Source organism: Ischnura elegans, chromosome 5, assembly GCF_921293095.1.
Source record: "Ischnura elegans chromosome 5, ioIscEleg1.1, whole genome shotgun sequence".
NCBI lineage: Eukaryota > Metazoa > Arthropoda > Insecta > Odonata > Coenagrionidae > Ischnura > Ischnura elegans.
Genome location: NC_060250.1, coordinates 48100060 through 48119045, shown reverse-complemented (window position 1 = coordinate 48119045; position 18986 = coordinate 48100060). Strand labels below are relative to the sequence as shown.

Sequence of the window (18986 nt, the reverse complement as noted above, 5' to 3'; positions counted from 1 at the left end):
CAATTAGGGTGCCTTCAGGGTTTGGCATTGCGTTGACGCCGTGGTTCACGAGCCAATCAGAACCTGTCTTTCAGAATTGATGACGTCATGTCGCCAGCTCACTGCGCCGTCACAGAAAAATCTGATCGTGTTATATTTTCTCTGCATCAAGGCAGCAGTACGCCGGCAATTTCGAATTGGCATTGGTTTATGGGAAGTTTAGGTATACAAAAACGCAATGCTAGCTCTAATGCGTTTGACAAATGCTACTGATTTCATTATTTAATATTATTTTGAAGTGTAAAGCACAGATATTTCATATATTTCCGAAACATAAGACAAATGTTAACCTTAGATCAGGCTACAATCACTGAGGTGCATAGATAAGCGAAACACACACCCGTCAATGGTATCACAAACTTAATACAGCATGAGAGCTCCTTGCTGGTGAATGGGGTAGTTTAAATTCATGATTTCCATGATAGCCCTCATGATTTCCTCAGTTCAAGCTATTTGGATAACATAGCTGGGACAAACTGTTAGAACAACAGCACTGTTGTATTTATGATACTGTTATCATAAATAAATGTTCCTGATAACTTTTCACGTTGCTCCTGTTTACTGAGTGTATGTAATTTGTTATTTTTTGTATATTGCGAGTTAGGAAATGAAACTTAAGGTCATAATAATGCATAGGCTAGAGCCATCACTACATACATGATTATCGACTTTATGGTCGCCATATTAACTTCCAATGCTATTTATAGTTAAGAAGAATATTTTTAAAAGACATTGCGTAAAAATGCACAAAACAACATGCATTGTGCGTTTGGCTCGAAATCATAAGATGATGAGCTCCCGGGCCGATTTTTAGGAACCGATGCATATTGCCTTTCATTTGTTTATGCAACGCAGAGCTGTGAAGGAACCCTAAGACTCAATACTCAGCAGCCACCTATGCCATGAAACTACCCTGAATAAAACAAAAATAAGAGAAATGAAAATTTTCTATGCAAATATCAGCATACAAATTAAACTGTGACCTTGAAATGACAAAAAAGTTTATTCGTAACCCTCTGAAAACACATTCCTAAGATTATGTATGATTATTCAGGGATGATTTAAATAATCCATAAAGCCAAATGAAAAGGTATATCAAGAAATGTACAAAAATACATTGCATCAACAAAATTCAAATAAATAAGCACCTTAGGACCTTCTGAGGAGGTTATACTATTTTAAAACACAAATTTGATTTAGCATGTCCAACAAAAAAAACTTAAACACCATCAGGCAAATACCACACGTCTCATTATTTGGACCGTAAAAGAAAGGAAGGCAAACATTTGAAGCCACTCAAAAATATAATGTCATCACACAGTGACATACAAACATTGCAAGTATAACCCTGACGCTAATGAGAAACCTTCACTAAACATACCCCTTTCTCTGTTCCACCGGCAGCATCATCCAGCAGTGACTTGAGACCAACCTCCTCCTCATCTCCCTCATTGTCTTCGTCAATTTCCTCCTCGCTGCAGCTCTCCTCCGACTCATCACTCCCATCCCCTTCCTCCTCCTCCTGATCCTCCATCTCATCCTCACCTGGAAACAAAAACACCAGCATTCAAAAGGATCGTCGAACACCTCAAATTGTCCTCCTCCTCCTCATCAAAAGTGCACATCAGAACAATGCATTTCTTCACTGCACACACAAATTGGTGTGCATCAAAATCTACTATCAAACTCATCATGAGAGATAGCATTTTCATGTTGGCAAGATGAAGTTCCAAAATTCATTCCGAAATCATGAAATTTGCAGTTATGCTCCGATATACAGTCAAACCTCTTTATAACGAAACTCTAGGGACCAAGAAAAAATTTTGTTGTATAGAGGTTTTTGTTATACAGAGGTTTCCCTTAAACAGAAGTTATTACCCATTTTAATGTACTAAAAAGCTCTTTAGAAAATAAGGGACAGGTATCTATTTATGAATTCACTTGAATAAGATATGTTACCCACATAAATATGGTAAATTTTGTCAACTTTACTTTAAAAATGTAAAACTTTGATTTGGCCTCATTGGAATAGCAAGAACTTAAAGCCAATCACTAATTGAACTCAATCAAACAATGACTTGATAGGAGCACATTTAGGGACATGTGTAATTGATATTTTAATTATTTATGGCATTAACTAATAACTTTCTTTATTTCACTCACACTCCTGGTAACTGCCAGTTATGAGCATTATAAAATATTTAAGATAATAGCACAATATGTGGGCATTCCATGAAATATATGGAACTTGTAAAACTAAAGAAAGCTTTAAAACAAGTAAATTAAATGCTCTTTGGCAGACATAAACCTGTGCAAACAAAAGGATAGTAATTAACAAACAGCAAATTGACTTTTTGCTTATAAATAATAACATATCCCACTATCAACATAAATAGAACTTAATAGAATTAATATGGTTGATGCTCTCAAAATTAAAATAAAACTTATTTAAAGAAATCTGGTGACTTTTTCTGGATGGTTCGATTTCCTTCCAAGGACCATCTCACACAAAGATGCCGCAGTTGATCGAGAGAAACTAAGAGCTCAAAAGGTATATCTCCCAGAGAAAAAAATATCTGCAGGGCTTCAATGTATGCAAGGGCATCATTTGTAGTAATGTCTCTCTCAGGGTTACCTTCATCCTCATCACTCTCAGATGAATCATTTTCCATAACTTCCTGAAAAATATCCTCATTTGTTACTTCAGGGAAAACTGGCACGTCCCCATCAGCAGATACAAAATCATCTGCACTCACAACAGTTTGCACTCGTGCTCTTAAATTATATCCTGGATATAAACAGTTACTTATACCACTTATTTTATAAGAGCGCGACCCGGGTTTCAATGAGTAATCATCATCATCAGGCGCTAATTATAATTTGTTTATCTTGTTCATTATAATTAGCGCCTGATGATGATGATTACTCATTGAAACCCGGGTCGTGCTCTTATAAAATAAGTGGTATAAGTAACTGTTTATATCCAGGAAATAATGGAATACCACATAGTTAACCAAGAGTTAGTCAATTTTGTTCTTAAATTATACTCCTCCCAGACTGCATCAATGCCAATGTAATTACTGCTTATACTGGGACCTGATTCAGTTTCTCCTTCTTTATTGAAGTCAAAGCCTGCCTTTCTCCAACAGTTACTTATTGTTTGTGGAGTCACACTCCACCAGCCACCAGTAGCCATTTCAATCCCTTGTTTTAAGTTCATAAAATAAGGGTTGTCCATTTCCCTCTCAATACTAATTACAATTCGATGCAGCATCCTTGATCTGTAATTCGACTTTAAAGATCTAATAATACCCAAAGGTTGCAGGCAGGAAATGCAGTTCGGAGGGAAGAAATACAACTTCACATTTCTAAGCCTATTTATATCACAAGAGTTTTGAGCTGAACAGTTGTCTAATAAAAGAGCAATCTTTCTCTTCTGTGCTCTAATTTTCATGTCAATTTCTAAATCCCACTGCTGAAATAATTCAGTAGTCATCCATGCTCTTTTATTAGCCCTGTAATCTGCTGGTTAACTTCTAATGTTTTTAATGCAACGCAGCTTTCTCGCCTTTCCTATCACCAGGGGTTGTAGCATCTCAGTCCCATCTGCATTACAGCAGAGAATGGCAGAGATGCGATCTTTTGCGTTTTTCCCACCTTTACATTTATCTGTTTTTACAGCCATTGTCCTCTCAGGTAGCAGCCGATACATTAAAACTGTTTCATCGGCATTGAATATATTTTTCGGGGGAAAACTCACCATAATCTCCTTTAATTTTACACCCTGCCACTGAGCAATGGCCTCTGCCGGTGCAAACATCTCTTCTCCTGATATACCCTTGCACAAAATATAGTGGCGAGCGCAAAACTTTTCAAGCCAGCCTTGTGATGCGCAACATCCGACTTCACCTAAAATCATGGCCATTTGCTTGTCTTTCTGGCAAATTAGAGGCCCGGTGTCAGGGATATTCAAACTTTGTACTTGCAAAAACCATTTAAATGTTGCTTCATCAACCTTGTCGTAAGTTGTGGCCCGTAATCGCTTAATTGCTGTGAAAATGGAAAGCGTCAAAGCAATATTGCGCGTGTATATGTTTAAACTAGAGATGGGTCTAATAGCAGATTTCTCCAACTCGAATATTAAATCATAGCTCGAATATTCGAATATCTCAATTTTTGAATGCCTTGAATACTAGAATTGTGCAAAGCATACCAAACATTCATTTTCGGATTTTTCCCCCGATCATTTTCGGTTCCCCACGTCGAATGATATCTATTCACCACTCTTTTCCGCGAGTTTGATGTAGTTCGTCAACTTGCCTAAAACGGTGCTGCATGCACTAATCAACTAGAGTCCTCTACGTTGTTTCCGAGTCAACTACCAAAAACGTGCATGCGTCAGTGTATGGTGCGAAATTCAAAGTATTCGAGATCGTACTTATAGCATAATTATTCAAGATCTCAAATACTTTCAATTATTCAAGGTATTTGAGTATTTGCGGATACTATTCGCACATCTCTACAATAAACAAAAAGTACTCCAGCAATAAATTTTGGCAATACTCCTGCAATTCTAAAACAAATATGAAGAGACAATAAAATAAGAATATAACTCACTATCATCGTCACTGGATGATTCATCCTTGCTCCCAGCAGACAGGTCTCCTCCATGCTTCTCATCAGGCACAGCAGAGTATTTTCTCATTAACTCCTCTATAGACATTTCATTCTCTGCCTGCCAAGTCAAAAGGAATAACAGCTTTAATAACAGCAAATGACATCTGCAAAATGTAAATACATCAATCACAAACAATAACAACCAAAGGAAATGTTAAAGGCTAGGGATAACAATGACAATATTTTGATTACCCAACAATGGTTGAATTTTACATGATACAGAAGGTCCCCGACCTTGGCACACCTTGCATTCCTGAAAACATGTACGAAAGTCGAACCATTGAGTTCCATACTACAGTCCAGCCGGCAAGAGTTGTCCAATGGAAGTTAAAAAGGAGGGAAAGAGAACCTTGTGCCAGCACGGTTTGCAGCCAATCGCTGTGCCCTAAACGCACCTCACACCCTTGCCTAGTCATACGACGTTGTCACATGCAGATGAAGTACTGAAACAAGCCTGAGCCACCAAAGCAAGCCCTTTCTTGGAATCACCAAAATAAAGAATTCTTACTTTGGGTCCTTAACGTTCTTCGCCCCTTCTGGCTCCTATCTTCATGGAACCCTTTATTTACATGTGAGGTGGGCGTTTCCCTTTCTTACCCGGCAACCTTGCCCCCTACCCCAAACTAGACCCTTCTAAAAGTCATCAGACAACTCTCGGCGGCCGGACTGTAATTAGGGGTTACGATCCAGAAGAGCAAAATATACGTACTAAAACCTTATTTTTTACATGGATTTGATTTTCATTAACTAATATTTAATAGTATGTGAATAAAATTCCTCACATTATGTAATTTTTTTGAAAATACGCAGAAAATGTGAATAAAAGTTTAAAAAAAAACAAGAACTCCGTTGGGTACAGAGTGAAACTTCTTCTTGGAATTGAAGTTGACGTTCCACTGATTATATGCACTATTTCCCTTTTTTGGGGATTTACCCAAAGTTCCCTAAATGGAAGTACTTTCGCGAACAAACCAACCTGGGTCTTAATAAGGAGTTGACAATAGGTTTCATGGAAATTGTTTGCTCCACCCCTGGTACCATGATTCACCATAACGAGAGTTTATTTGGGCACAGTAAGGTATCTTTTTACAGAGTTTCCACAGTATCTGCATGATTAAAACTAATACAATTTGACTTGGTAAAGCCAATATCCTGTAATAGTCAATGTCCTAGCTTTGGTAGTTTTTCCACACCTGTAACAATCTTAAGTAATCATTTACCTTCAAATCATCCAGTTCCTGCTGGTGATCTATATGTCCTTCTTCTTCCTCTTCTTTTTGAATTGTTTCCTCATCATCTGACTCCTCTTTATCTGATGCCTTGAATTCTTCATCACCACCCTTGTTGGAACCATCATCTTCCATTTCACCACCCTGCACCGAGAAATGATACATCATAAAACATGAACACTATCAATGAGATGGGTAACTGATGAAAAGACTTAAACATACTTCATTCCCTTCCATTTCCACATCTTTAACTGGGGAATCTCTGTTTTCCAGGTAGTCAGGAGGCAGTTCCTTCAGCAGGTCTTCCAGAGGAATCTCGCTCTCCCTCTTAAGCATTTCTATTTCCTCATCCCGCCCTTGCGTTCCTGTGTCCTCTTCTTCTTTTGCTATCGTCTGCTCATCATCAGTCGAGCTCTGCGTAGGCTCAAATTCATCTATCACAATAAATAAAAAATAATTATACTGGAGGATGAGAAATTAAAGCTAATTCACATTTGACCCTTCAGCTGTGGAAGTAAGATTACAATTCACTGGGTGGGAAATACTCAAGAGGAAGCTAGACCTTTATGGGGGATAGAGGAGGTAGAAGAACATTGTAATCCACACCCAGCCCTACGATCCAAGTTAGGAGAGGACCACCTATGCCACCTATACCACCACAACCGGCAGGATCTTCAAATCACTGCTGTACCAAAATATATCTTACCATAGAGTTTCCCAGAGTTTATTTTGTCAAAATCGTCTCCCTCCGTTCAATTCACTGAACATTTTCTAGAGAGGGTTTAAATTTATAAAAACCGTATTTTTTCCAAATTTTCTCCTTCCTTTGACATCAAATACCAAGGCAATCCAATAATACCAACCTACTTTAATAAAGACTACCAGATAGAATGTTAACAGGTTGAAAGGTTTGTAGGTCAAAGAGTAAAGGAATGCAGTCACTAGAAAGTAAAGGAAGGATTAGTCTAAGCCAGGGGTCTCCAATTTACTAGGCCACGAGGCCAAGTTCCGAATCGCCCCATGGGCTGGATAGCAAATTTGCCAATGACTGAAGTATTCGATACCAACGTCTACTGAATAATCTGGTGGCGTATTTCTTATTTATGAACAGTTGAAGGTGACTTTGATGTGCAGTACAGCGCTGCAATGCTCCTAGCGGCATCTCACAGAGTTAAACAAGCGAGAATCACGCGGTACTTCAAACGAGTGCGCGGACCGGATGAAAGCCTTCCGCGGGCTGGATCCAGCCCATGGGCCATATTTTGGAGACCCCTGGCCTAGGCAAATACGGAGAGGTTGCCAATTGTCACTCTCGAGACAGACAAGCATTTGGGCCACAAAGACAAGGAGAGCTTGAGAGCGCAAGTAAAGAGAGAAAGTTGGATGTAGGATTTTCCTGGAGTTGTGCTCAGGGATGTGTTGATGTAAGTTGCCAGCAGCTGAGGGGTGAATGAAACTCAAGAAATCCAAGACTCACCATCTGAGGGACCACTGGCTCCTCTCCTGGCAGGGGATGAAATGCGCGATGAATTGAGGGAAGGGGTGTTTCCTTCGACAGATGGCGCAGTTGTGCTTCCCCCCTTGCCCATGCTCTCAGCCAGCCATGATGAATACTTCTCCGTTTGGTCCACAATAAAGCTCAAGTGTTGATCCAGGGCTTGCTTTCTCTTCTCCTCCAGCCGCATCTGCTGCTTGTACTCCACCAGCTAAACAAGGCTCTCTAATTAAATCGCCAATTTTTGAACCATATGTATTTACAAGACGGTAGCCAAGCTTCAATAAGTAACTTAAAACTTGGACGGTTAAACAGAGCACAATACTCAAAGAAAGGAAGTACCAAAACTAGCCATACCTTTTCTACATTATTCCAAAAGTTCTTCACTCCTTTGGAGAGCACCGATGCTACCCTCTTGAGCTGCAATTTTCTCGTCTTCTCAGCATTTTGAAGCTGAATAGCTTTGTCTTGAAAATATTTCTGCACCATTTTGGAACACTGCAAAAAGTAAAATGCAATATAAGGCTCATTTAACTATTTCACAGAAAGGCAATAAAAACAAATTATAAAATTACCATGATCCCATAAGGTAAAATGCGATCTCAATCAATAAAGTGATTTTCTGGATTTAATAGCACAGCCACGAAGAAAAATAATTAACGACCTGCATGTGGGAAAAAGCTGAATACATCCAGAAAAAGATAGGTCTACTTGGAGGTCAGCTATGAGGCATGACTAAACGAACATTTTTTTTCATGTTACGAGATTGAGTGTTAAACGAAAGATTGTTCCTAAAGAACTATAACTGATGCTCAGGAGAACTGAAGTGAAAACTTTTTCACTTCAGTACTCCTTCCATTGGATATGAAGCTCTTTGAAGCTTCATTTTTCAAATGAGGACTTTACATACTCACTTGAATGCCACTGAGCAATGCATCGAACTTTGTAATTAAGTTGTTTTAAAGATCACCAGCAATGGAACTGAGGATAGCAATTTCATCACAACAATAATTCTCATCATCATTTCTTTCACCATAGATAAATCCCTTTCGTCTGGACCATGACTTTACTTCATAATAACAAAAACATTGTAATAATCCTGTTTGTAATAAAGAGTGTGCATGTGCAAGATTATCAGAAATACCCACTTAATTAACCGCCAGGAACTCATACATCGACACCACATGAAAGCTAACAATTCAGTCTTACTCAGTCCAGTATAGGCCTTTCAGTATTTCTAAAAAGCACCATGATTTTTAAAACTGAATTTGTTCATACTCCCAATAAAACCTTGAATGCATCTTCATGCACTGGGCCAATTTGCAAGTCTAACAGGAAATAGTATTTATAATCAGTCCTCAAGTTTTTCCTTCAACATGAATTTTTGGCAGACCATAAACCTAACAGTTATTTTTTAAACCTAACTTTAGAGGAGGTCAAATTTTAACCAATGGAATGTGGTTATGGTTGATTTCAAAATTCCTACCACCTGTGTACTCAAGAGCTTCCCATGGTTTCCCCCCCATTTTAGGCTTTACGGATTGAAGCACTTTAAACAGCTCTTAGTTGCCCTTCTCTTCTCCATTTCCTTCCACTCTTACATCTCAACATATCCTTTTAACAAACACAAAAAGAGGAATAAGTGCTAAGATCTCCTACCAATGCCAAAATCACTGGCACCCAAAAGTGAATGCATTTTAAAATATGATACAAATGTTACCAAATCCAAAAAATATTTCTTTTTCATTTTACTACGCAGTCAATGCAATAAAATTGCTAAAGTACTTAAGCATACGATAAGCTTACCCTCTTAGCAGCAGCTTTCTTCCACTTCCTTTCTTGTGCAAAGTCAGCAGCCAACCAAGCCATTTCCTCCAATAAATAATCCCAGTGGGCCTTCGAGCGAGGTGGCTCCTGCACTTTTGGTAGTCGTTTCTCAGACCAGAGGCCATCCCTTTGCAGTTCAGAAATCCTTTGCATAACATAAGCCTCCTAAGAGATTAGAAAATGCCATCATTAAAGAGGATGCATCACCTTATCTTTAGCACCTTATTACCTGTGGATTGCATGTTCTATAATTGTACCACTTCATTTATCATGCCATAATTCTTCACCTTCACGTCTTCAAATAATTAATTTCTAATAATACAAACTAATACAAGGACATAAGGCTCAATTAACTTATTTAATGCATACGAGGGGTATATATATTTTTGGTTCTTTGGTACCACCAGTCCTTGAGCTGGTAACCAAAACTGAACTGTAAAGGAAATGAATTGGATCTGCTTGTGTGTACTACTTCTGAGTTTACTCTTTTCAATAGAATGAGAAACCTGAATTCACAAAATTTTGGAACAAGAGCATATTTCTCCATATTTTTGACGTAATCCAATGAATAGAGATAAAGCATAATTTAATCAAGTTACTTTTCACAAATACCACATGAAAATTATTAATATCTTGAAATATGATGAAAATGAGGTAATGCATAGCAAAAGAGACACTTGATTCAAGAACCAGACACAAGAACAGTGTACGAGAACACAAGCCAGGAACTGAATCAAAATCAGAACTGATAAAAAAAAAGTAGAACAGCACTCCCTTAATGCATACCAATAAGGAAAACAACACAAGGTTATAAATAGGAAGCAGACGCATGTAAACAATTACAAGAATACTTGAATTCATGCAAACCAATCAATTGGAAATGAAACTTACGATACTATAAATACAATGCGTTATCAGAAAATAATGGGAATTTTATAATTTAGCAGGTTTGGAGAGCCTGATTGTCATTTTTTTTTAAGTTTGTTGATATACATGCCCCAGAAGTATGATAAAATTTTCAGCTTTATTAATTGCTTACAATGTCTGAGGCAGCCACTAAGGTTAAGAATGCTTTCATGAGTTTGACAATTTTCTTTTGTTAAAAGAAATGGTTCAAAGAATGATTGCAAAGAAATGAATGATCAACAAACAATGTGAAATCAAGTGTGTGAAATGTTAACAGGGTTCCCACTCAAACTAAATTATAAAATTCAGGGTTTTCTCCAGGTTTTCACAGTCTACATGCCGCCAAATTCACGGTTTGTAGATAAACCATCTTATGTAGAAATATTATACATCTATATCTCGTGCAATCATAGGCTGCACATTAACTAAAAAGTTATCAAACGCGACAGATGCCATGAATGCAAACACGGCAATGAAATCGCCATCTCCCCTGATGTCACATTCACATATCGTTTGCAAAATTCAGCTCCGACTAAAGGTTGCGAGTGGAAAAATGGAGGGACCAGGGTGCCAGGGAAACTAAGAAGTCTCTGAATTTTCGCCAGGGTTAATGAACACTTTCATTACCAGTCTTATTACTTTGGTACAGGCTTAAGGTCAATGTGTTATCATGGCACACAGACCCTTAATTGTGCTTAGAATATACTTTTGCAGATAAATGAGTAAACAGTGTTGTGACTGACCGTGAAATATGATCAACAAACCGATTTTTCTTTTGATCTGTCAATCGTACATCTAAAATCAAGTTTGAAAGATTTTTCAAGGTTATCTGATGAAATTCAGTTTTTTCCAGGTTATTTCACGGCAGATAAAAATCATGGGTTATTCACGGTTTTAAGGTTTTCCCGGTTGAGTGGAAGCCCTGGTTAACAAAGGCCTATGGTGAGTCAATTATCAGTAAAACAAGAATTTTTCATTGATATAATCATTTCCAAGATGGGCATGAAGACACTTAGATGACAAATGCCTTGGATGTCCAAGCTCATAAACAACCGATGAAAATGTGGAAAAATTGAAAGAAATTATTATGAGCATCAAATGTAAAGATTGTAAAATGGGGACTATTTTGAAGGTGACAACATTAATGTAGACGAATTAATATTTTTCAAAAAAATAAAATTCACATAATTTTCTGAACATCCTTGTACAAGAAAAGATTAAGAGAGGCATTTACCTGCTTTGCTTTTTCAACTATGGACTCCTGACTCCCAATTGTATTGTCATAAACAGCTGATATGGAATGTTGCCTTGTATGCTGCCGTGACATAGGTACAAGGTGGGAGACCTTGGAAAGTTTTGGTGCAGTGGAGATCAGTCTTTTTTCACCTGGACTAGAGGAAGGGAGGAAAAGAGAAGAGCCATGGGAGCGTGTCTGCTGAGACGCCGCTGGAGAGGGTGCAGCGGGCGCACAGCCAGACGAGGAGACCGCCTCCGAGCCAGCTGCGATGCCACCTGTAATTGGGGCATAAGTGGGATTCAAGAATTGTAATATACAACACACACCACATGCAGGGAAGGGCTCTCCAGACTTATAATCACACAAAACAGGAGGTGGAATCATTTGGGGTGACCATATCATCACACAAAAATTACTTTGAGCAGTCAAATACATAAAAAATGAAATGGAAAAGATGAAATAGGTACACAGAAAAAAGAAAATTATGGCAAGGTAGAATTCACAACAGATATTTAAATACCATAACAAACTTAAGTTATCATTGTAGAGACTCCTGAACCTCCAAAAAAAACCAGACAACATTCCAGATAAGCAAGCAAATAGTCATTTGGATTCCCTATCAACTAAAAGCAAAAAAATAACATTTTCAGCTAGTCAAATTCTTTTCAAATTTGGCATATTTAGTTACCCTTGTCAATAAAAAAAATTCTGCATGCAGAAGAAAACTACATTTGATGAGAAACTAATATAAAATCGAAGTTGGGAAATATAGTGAAATTTCAGCATACCTAGCTATAGTCTAAGGAGCATAACTCTATTTCTACAGTAAATGCATAATTCAAACATAATTGAAACACGATTATAAAGGGCTTCAAATTGATGGATAACATGGGCTGATCACATGAATTTTCAAATCAAAGGTTACAGACTATATTTAGTGATTCATCTACAGGAAGAAATGCTCAAATGTCACAGCACGTTGAATCTTTGGAGTCTATAAAATTGTCCATAACTTTTATAAACCCCTGCATGATTGGTATCGCTTCATTGCTAACAAGTACATACCACCAAATATGCTAGATTCAAAAGCAAACAGTGGTTGAGTGGTACGTTAAATTCATATGGGATCACCAGAAATAACTTGTTCCTTCAAAAATTTCATATCATCAATGGAAGACAATGACTATGTATTCCAAAAATCTCAGCATTTTCAAAATTCATGAAAAAAGTTACACAGGCTAAACCCATTTTGTATGAAATAGTCAACATTAAAAAAAAAGGCACGTTGAACTTTGAAAATAATAGCAAATTATTCTGAGATACAGCTAGGAAGGAGACACTGCTCAATAACATAAAAAATTACATACAATGATAAGTGTTGCATCATGCACATATTTTACACAATCAAAATACTGCATTGCAAATGATTACAACAGATGCATAGGACTCAAATCGCAGAAAAGCCACCCTCCCATTACATACTTGCAAAACAAAATTTACACATAGGTTATGAGAAAATCATGAAGCTTGGGAATAAGAAGAAGTCTAAAAAGTCTTCTGCATACAAAATCTTACCATCAGCCCCCCCTACCGGTACTTTTTCCACAACCATCACCCCACAAAGAAAACAAATATAGAATGGAAATTTCCAAATCTATGCAAAAGCATTTAATTGAAATCTCCTCTCACTGAATCATTCTAATGAAAATTCATTAGGATCCAATTTAAATTTTTAAACTCAAGTCAAAGGTAAAAGTGATGCAACAATTATGCCAGAAAAGTACCATTGTCACATAGTGAAATCAAGGCTTGGTACCATATGTTTTAATGGCCCAGACAAATTGAGAGTCATAGATAATGCTAAGCTTGTTCCACTTCTGTACATTAATTCATAGAATACTATTTCAAGTAGTGATGGGTAGGTTCGATTCCTCGATTCTCGACCAAGAATCGGAATCGAAAATGAGTACTTGCCAATGTGAAAAATCGATTCCGATTCCAGTGGTACTTCAAACCACAAATTTAAATATGACTGCATTTCCAACAGTCATTTGAATTTTTGCGCCGCGTTATCGTAACAACAAAACACATTATCTTCTAGGGATTTGCGAGTACTCGAAAGTTCCTACCTGTGCCCTAAGGGCCGTAAGTACTGAGGGCCCTCAATTGAATTTTTTGGGATCGAAAAAGTGCTATTCCTAGATAAAACTTAAAAGTAAAGTCCTTTAGGATCAATTTTCTGCTTGTTTTACCTATCTCCAAGCGTTTAGGAGATATGGTATGTCATAATGCAATCCACCCCCCACTGCGGTGCCGCTGAGATACGGCCCGCACCAACTACTAGAGACTCCCTCAACAAAGTCTTTGCTCCCACTTGCAGGATGAAGCCTCTGAAGAAATGTGCTTACATCAGAAAGAATTTAATTTCCATGACAATATTTCCAATCCAAGTGATCAATTTATATTCACTCTCTCCAAGAATTTTAGTACATATCAACCAAAATAAAATACATTTTCAGAGTATTTCTAATCTTTCACTGACACCCCATATTTGGCAATTAAAGTGTCTTAGCGCACATAGGGTGTTGTGCTACGATGAAAATTCACACTTGGTAATAAATTTTGAAAGCTCTCTTCCTTCCACATGACTGACTTAAAATCTTGAATTAGTTTCACCCCTCTCTCTGCGCAATCATGATGACCTCGAATAATTGTAAATCGTTCTTTGATATTCATCTCATTCTCACATGGGCACATTAAAGAATGCAATGCATATTTACAATGTATTAAATAGCTTTCTCGACTTAGTAGTGACAAAATTTGATATATATACCTTAGTCATGTCTTTATGTTTATAGAATGGGTCAATTCATTTGAAGTGATCCGAAGAAAAATAAGTTGGTTGCTTGACAATTTTTAATAATTTTAATTTCTTAATATGTATTTACTGCACAAACGGGAAGTTCAAAACAGAGTTTTAAAAAAATTTATCTTTTACACAGTTTACATGTGGCGGCCATTTTTGTTTTGAATCCAGGAGCGTTATTTTCCCCTTTGAAGACGTTTGCAATAAATTGATTATCTCTGGAAGTATTTTGCTGGCTCATAGAGACATACTATTTAAGAATTTGCAGACGTAAAATTATTGTAGAATGATAAAATTCCAATCGATAGAGGGGATGATTTCATAAGTCTGAAATATATTCTTGAGCTGATGAGGAGGCTTGTACATAGCTCCTCTTCCAAGATATTTTGGAATCAACCTCACATACACCAAATTATGATACTAACTTGGGCACCTCTTTTTACAGAATTAATTGTCATTTCTTTTTAAAGCTTAACATCATCAAAAGATGTCATGTACTGATTTTCTGCTACCACAGTAACATGAACTTTAGGCAAAACACATCAGAATGGTAATTAATAACAGGAAACAGCCTTATATGCTTGGATTACACATTCTTCATTTATCAAATGCACAATGAGTAGACGATGACATACATATATCTGGAATCTTCCAAGAATACATTTCAGTACAACATTAACCACCTTATGGTCCAGCAAGTGAAAGAAATAAACTTTCAGAATCGCAATATATGGATACACAATCTAGCAACAGTTACTTTATTGCTTTAATACAGCAACTTGTTTTGTTTTCAGAAGGTCATCAATAGCACTAGCTGGATATATTCAAACGATCAATTTATTTCTTCTCCCTTCAAAAATAAAAAAATATAAGCTATAATGATTCCAGGTTGTCAAGCGTATCAGCTCTCCGATGGCAGAGAGTTTGCAGAAAATTCAAGTATTTTTCCTTATCTCAATATAGTACTACAATTTAATTATGGAATGAATATTATTTACTGCACAAGGCAAACGCTTGATGAAATGCAGATAAAAGGCAATTAGTAACTCTACATGAGCTGACTTTGTTAGAATGAGAATGCATTAAATTTAACACCTTGCACCTACCCTGTTTAGCTCCTAAACTTCAAAAATTGGAGTGGACTATAATCAGGGACATACACACAAGGTGTAAGGCAGTATATTCACATTCACCACCAGTAAACAATGCCAATAATGGACAGATTGCTTATCTCAAAATGTTCCACCCCCTTACACACAAAGCAGTGTCTTCAATGCACTCCTTTTCAATGCAGAGCAGTGAACACAAACTTAACCACTAGCACCACAATGCCAATAGGCCGAAAGAAACTCATGCAGCACTGGCAAAGCAATACAAAATCATATGTATAAAAATGTTGCTTACTTAATTAAGAGAATCAAACTCACATCCGTATGAGAGCTCTGCTCTTAGTGGTACAAATACCATACTACTCAATTAAGCAGTTATTACTTAAAATACAAATGCATGCAGCAAATGACATCACACTCATTAATACTGTTCCAAAAAAAATTATCACCATTATCATAGAGCAAATACCTCCAGCTAGGGTAAGCCCTATGCAAAATTCCTATCTAATGACAGGTGTATGAAACTTTTCCAATATTGACTAAAATGTACAGAAGTGATACCTAATAGGATAGATAATAAATCCTCAAATATGAGAGAAAAAATAAATTCAATGAATATCTTTGTCTGATTATTACGAAAACATGCATTCTAGACATATGTAACGTACATAGAGTAAAATAGGCAAGAGAGATAATTGAAAACGGCGTGCAGGCACACAGATTATAGCAGATGGAAGTGGATACCTGTCACCAGAGGGAAAGAGGCAGCACCACTCGTGGTGGTGCTGGTGGTGGGTGTCGAAGTGACTCCACCCGATGGGGGCAAGGTGCCCACAGGTGGGGGGGAGGGGGTGATTGAGGAAGGGGTGGAGGGGGGAGCTCGGGAACCAAACACCATGCCGTGTCTACCGCCCACGGGACGGCCTGGAACCTGACCTAGAGTCAGTGACAATGGTATCAATCAGCAAAAAACAGTACAGCAATGGATTACACCAACATTCCATGATGGCCCAAGAGATGAATATAAGATTTCTATTTCCAGGAGTACAACAGATAAACAGGGAGAGAAGTGTGCTTTCAACCACATAACCCCACAGATCATCAAAAGACAGCATCCAGCAGGTTGGTTTGACTAATCCTTCCACATCCAGTCCTGCTGTGAGTTAATCATTAAACATGAGCAGGGAGGCAAGAGAAAGCATCACATTATTCGCCCAAAGAGTCACCTACTCCACCATTTTATTTCAGTGGGGTTGTTCACTCATTCCCAATTCTTTTCTCATTCAGCCATTCCATTGTAAGATTTTATATAAAAACCACAGAAGTTACTACCCACTTTTTATTAGTCTGTAATATTCTTCATTTCCTCATCCACTTCTGTGGTTCTTATAACTTCTGTGATTTTGATATAAAATCTTACAATGGAATGGCTGAATGAAAAAAGAATTGGGAAAGAGCATAATGTTTGTTCTATTCCTTGCCACATTCATAACCACTACCTGCAAATACATTACCTAACCAGTTCTACTTAATACGAATAAATTGAAATTTAAGAAATATGATAGCATACCCTCTACATCTGATACACTTCAAAAAAAAAAAAAACTATTTTAATGGCATTCAGTTAAGAGAGAAAAAGGAAGTATAAAACGTCACGCACATGTCGCCCCCTATCACAAACTCAAAATTATTAGTTGAATTGTTAAGAGCAAGAAAAATAATACAATAATTAAAAAAAAATATTTTGAACAGATATTACTTTGTTGTCAATCAAAGCTGTCAGATTACAACCTTCCTCCAAAATACACAATAATATTTGAAAACCATCCCAAGAGGCTACCAGAGATCAAAGTTAGTAAACATCATTTTTGCCTACATATATTACAGAGTAGCTGGTACAAATAATGTGGCTGCTCCCTCAACATGCTGACAGCCAAATGGTAAACATGTCAGACCACAATACAGCGATTTTTTTTTCAAAAGGAGGCTGGGTACAGATAAACAAGTCCCTAGCGGCAGTACAATGGAGAACTTGCAAGGTTTTGCTAAAGCCATTTCAACCCACACATCTTATATTTAACCAATATTGTTCCACAAATATACTTATCTTATAACCGAGCAACCCTTATTTATTGAACTACAGTGGAGGAAAGATAGGACAAAGCTTCAAAGAGCTTTCTGTGCACCATTTTGGAGACCTGTATGTGACGTCATATATGCCATTGGGTTCCGATTTCACTGTGCTCGGTATGCATCCTGAGTGGGAGTACCCAGAATTTTTTTAGCCGCCTACAGCTCTTCCTGTGGTTTTGCTTTGTCGTTAATCTCATTTTCATTTAATAAAATATTCAAGAGGATTGTCAAGTAGGAAATTAATATCAGTAATCAGTTATTATAGTTAATGTTATTACCGGCTTATTTATCCACATGGATGAGCGATACGTTCCTGCTGAGTCAGATTATTTGCCTGCAGTTGACCCTCTTGTGATATGATAGTGTAATCAAGCTTAATGAGCTGCAACGAGTAATGTCGGCTGAAATTCGAAATATCTAACGATCATCCTTACAAATTTCAGTTACTTACGAGATAGAGAAGTATACAGTAAAACTTTGATTTTACGCAGTTGGAGGGACCGAAATATGGGCACTGTGTAAAATCAAAGTGGGTAAAATCAAGAGTTGGTATTGAGGAGGAGTATAGTTTTCAGGATAACACTAGCTCATTATTGCTCGGAAAATGAAGCCTAATAATCTTATTTACTCAAAAGCAACACCACAGATGACGTGTTACCTTAAGAGAAACAACTTTGCATTCCTGAACAGTGTTTCCCATGGTTGAACAAAATGGTTGAAATGCCAGCATTTCTGGCACTAAGATTACTTCTGTTACCCAGGAGAAATTTCGGAATGGTGATACTAAATGGTCGCAGAGAAGCTAATTTTCCAAAATATTCTCATTAGAAGCAGTTTTCAGGATATCCGTTTAACCACCAGCAGACACAAAGATTGGAGATTGAAGAAATGAGATACCTGAGGATAGTCATCCAAGTTAACCCCATTAACAGGGTGCAAAATTTTGCTAATACATCACTAAGGCTTTACACCCTGTGGGCCTGGGTTCAAGTCCTGGCAGTAGCAGAGACTTATCAGAGATGGCCCTATCCCTACTTGAGCCTAATGTGGAGGGCACTTCCAGTGCACCACTCTGTCCATCAGATGGGAAGTTAAGTCCTGGTCCCTTTTGAGCTTATCATTACAACCTGGCTAATGCCAACATAGGGTACCTATCCCCCCAGCCCTTACTTCATGGCGCTAATGACCCCAGTTGTTCGTTACCTCCAAATAGCATACCATAGATAATACGGAGCACACAGGACCCGGGATATTCGGAAATTCAGATTTTTCCGGTGCTTAGATCACTTTTTTTAAGTGAGCTATTTAAATGACCACGCAACTGCCGTCATGCCGCCCGTGATGAATAAAAAATGACTAATAGTCCTGAAAAATTTTCCTTCTTTAAAATTTATATGCATTAAAAAAGCATTTCCCCATGAAATTTTAGCATTAGTAGATAGACTCTTCCGGGAATAGCTTCTCTGTC

General features: G+C 37.5%; 1 protein-coding gene across 7 annotated transcripts in view; it reads right to left on the bottom strand.

The window, feature by feature from the left end:
* The window catches only part of LOC124158843 (helicase domino), a 126197-nt gene that overhangs the window by 96046 nt on the left and 11165 nt on the right, over nt 1-18986 (bottom strand). For 6 of the 7 annotated variants that reach the window (XM_046534211.1, XM_046534209.1, XM_046534212.1 and 3 more), the window contains exons 4-12: nt 16130-16321; nt 11408-11685; nt 9247-9432; nt 7798-7938; nt 7423-7651; nt 6168-6379; nt 5937-6089; nt 4657-4774; nt 1421-1584 (exon numbers count right to left, since the gene is read on the bottom strand). In XM_046534211.1, the coding sequence (XP_046390167.1) occupies nt 1421-1584; nt 4657-4774; nt 5937-6089; nt 6168-6379; nt 7423-7651; nt 7798-7938; nt 9247-9432; nt 11408-11685; nt 16130-16321 (1673 nt within the window). The remainder of the gene's footprint in view (nt 1-1420; nt 1585-4656; nt 4775-5936; nt 6090-6167; nt 6380-7422; nt 7652-7797; nt 7939-9246; nt 9433-11407; nt 11686-16129; nt 16322-18986) is intronic. The other variant, XM_046534216.1, reaches the window with a different exon arrangement.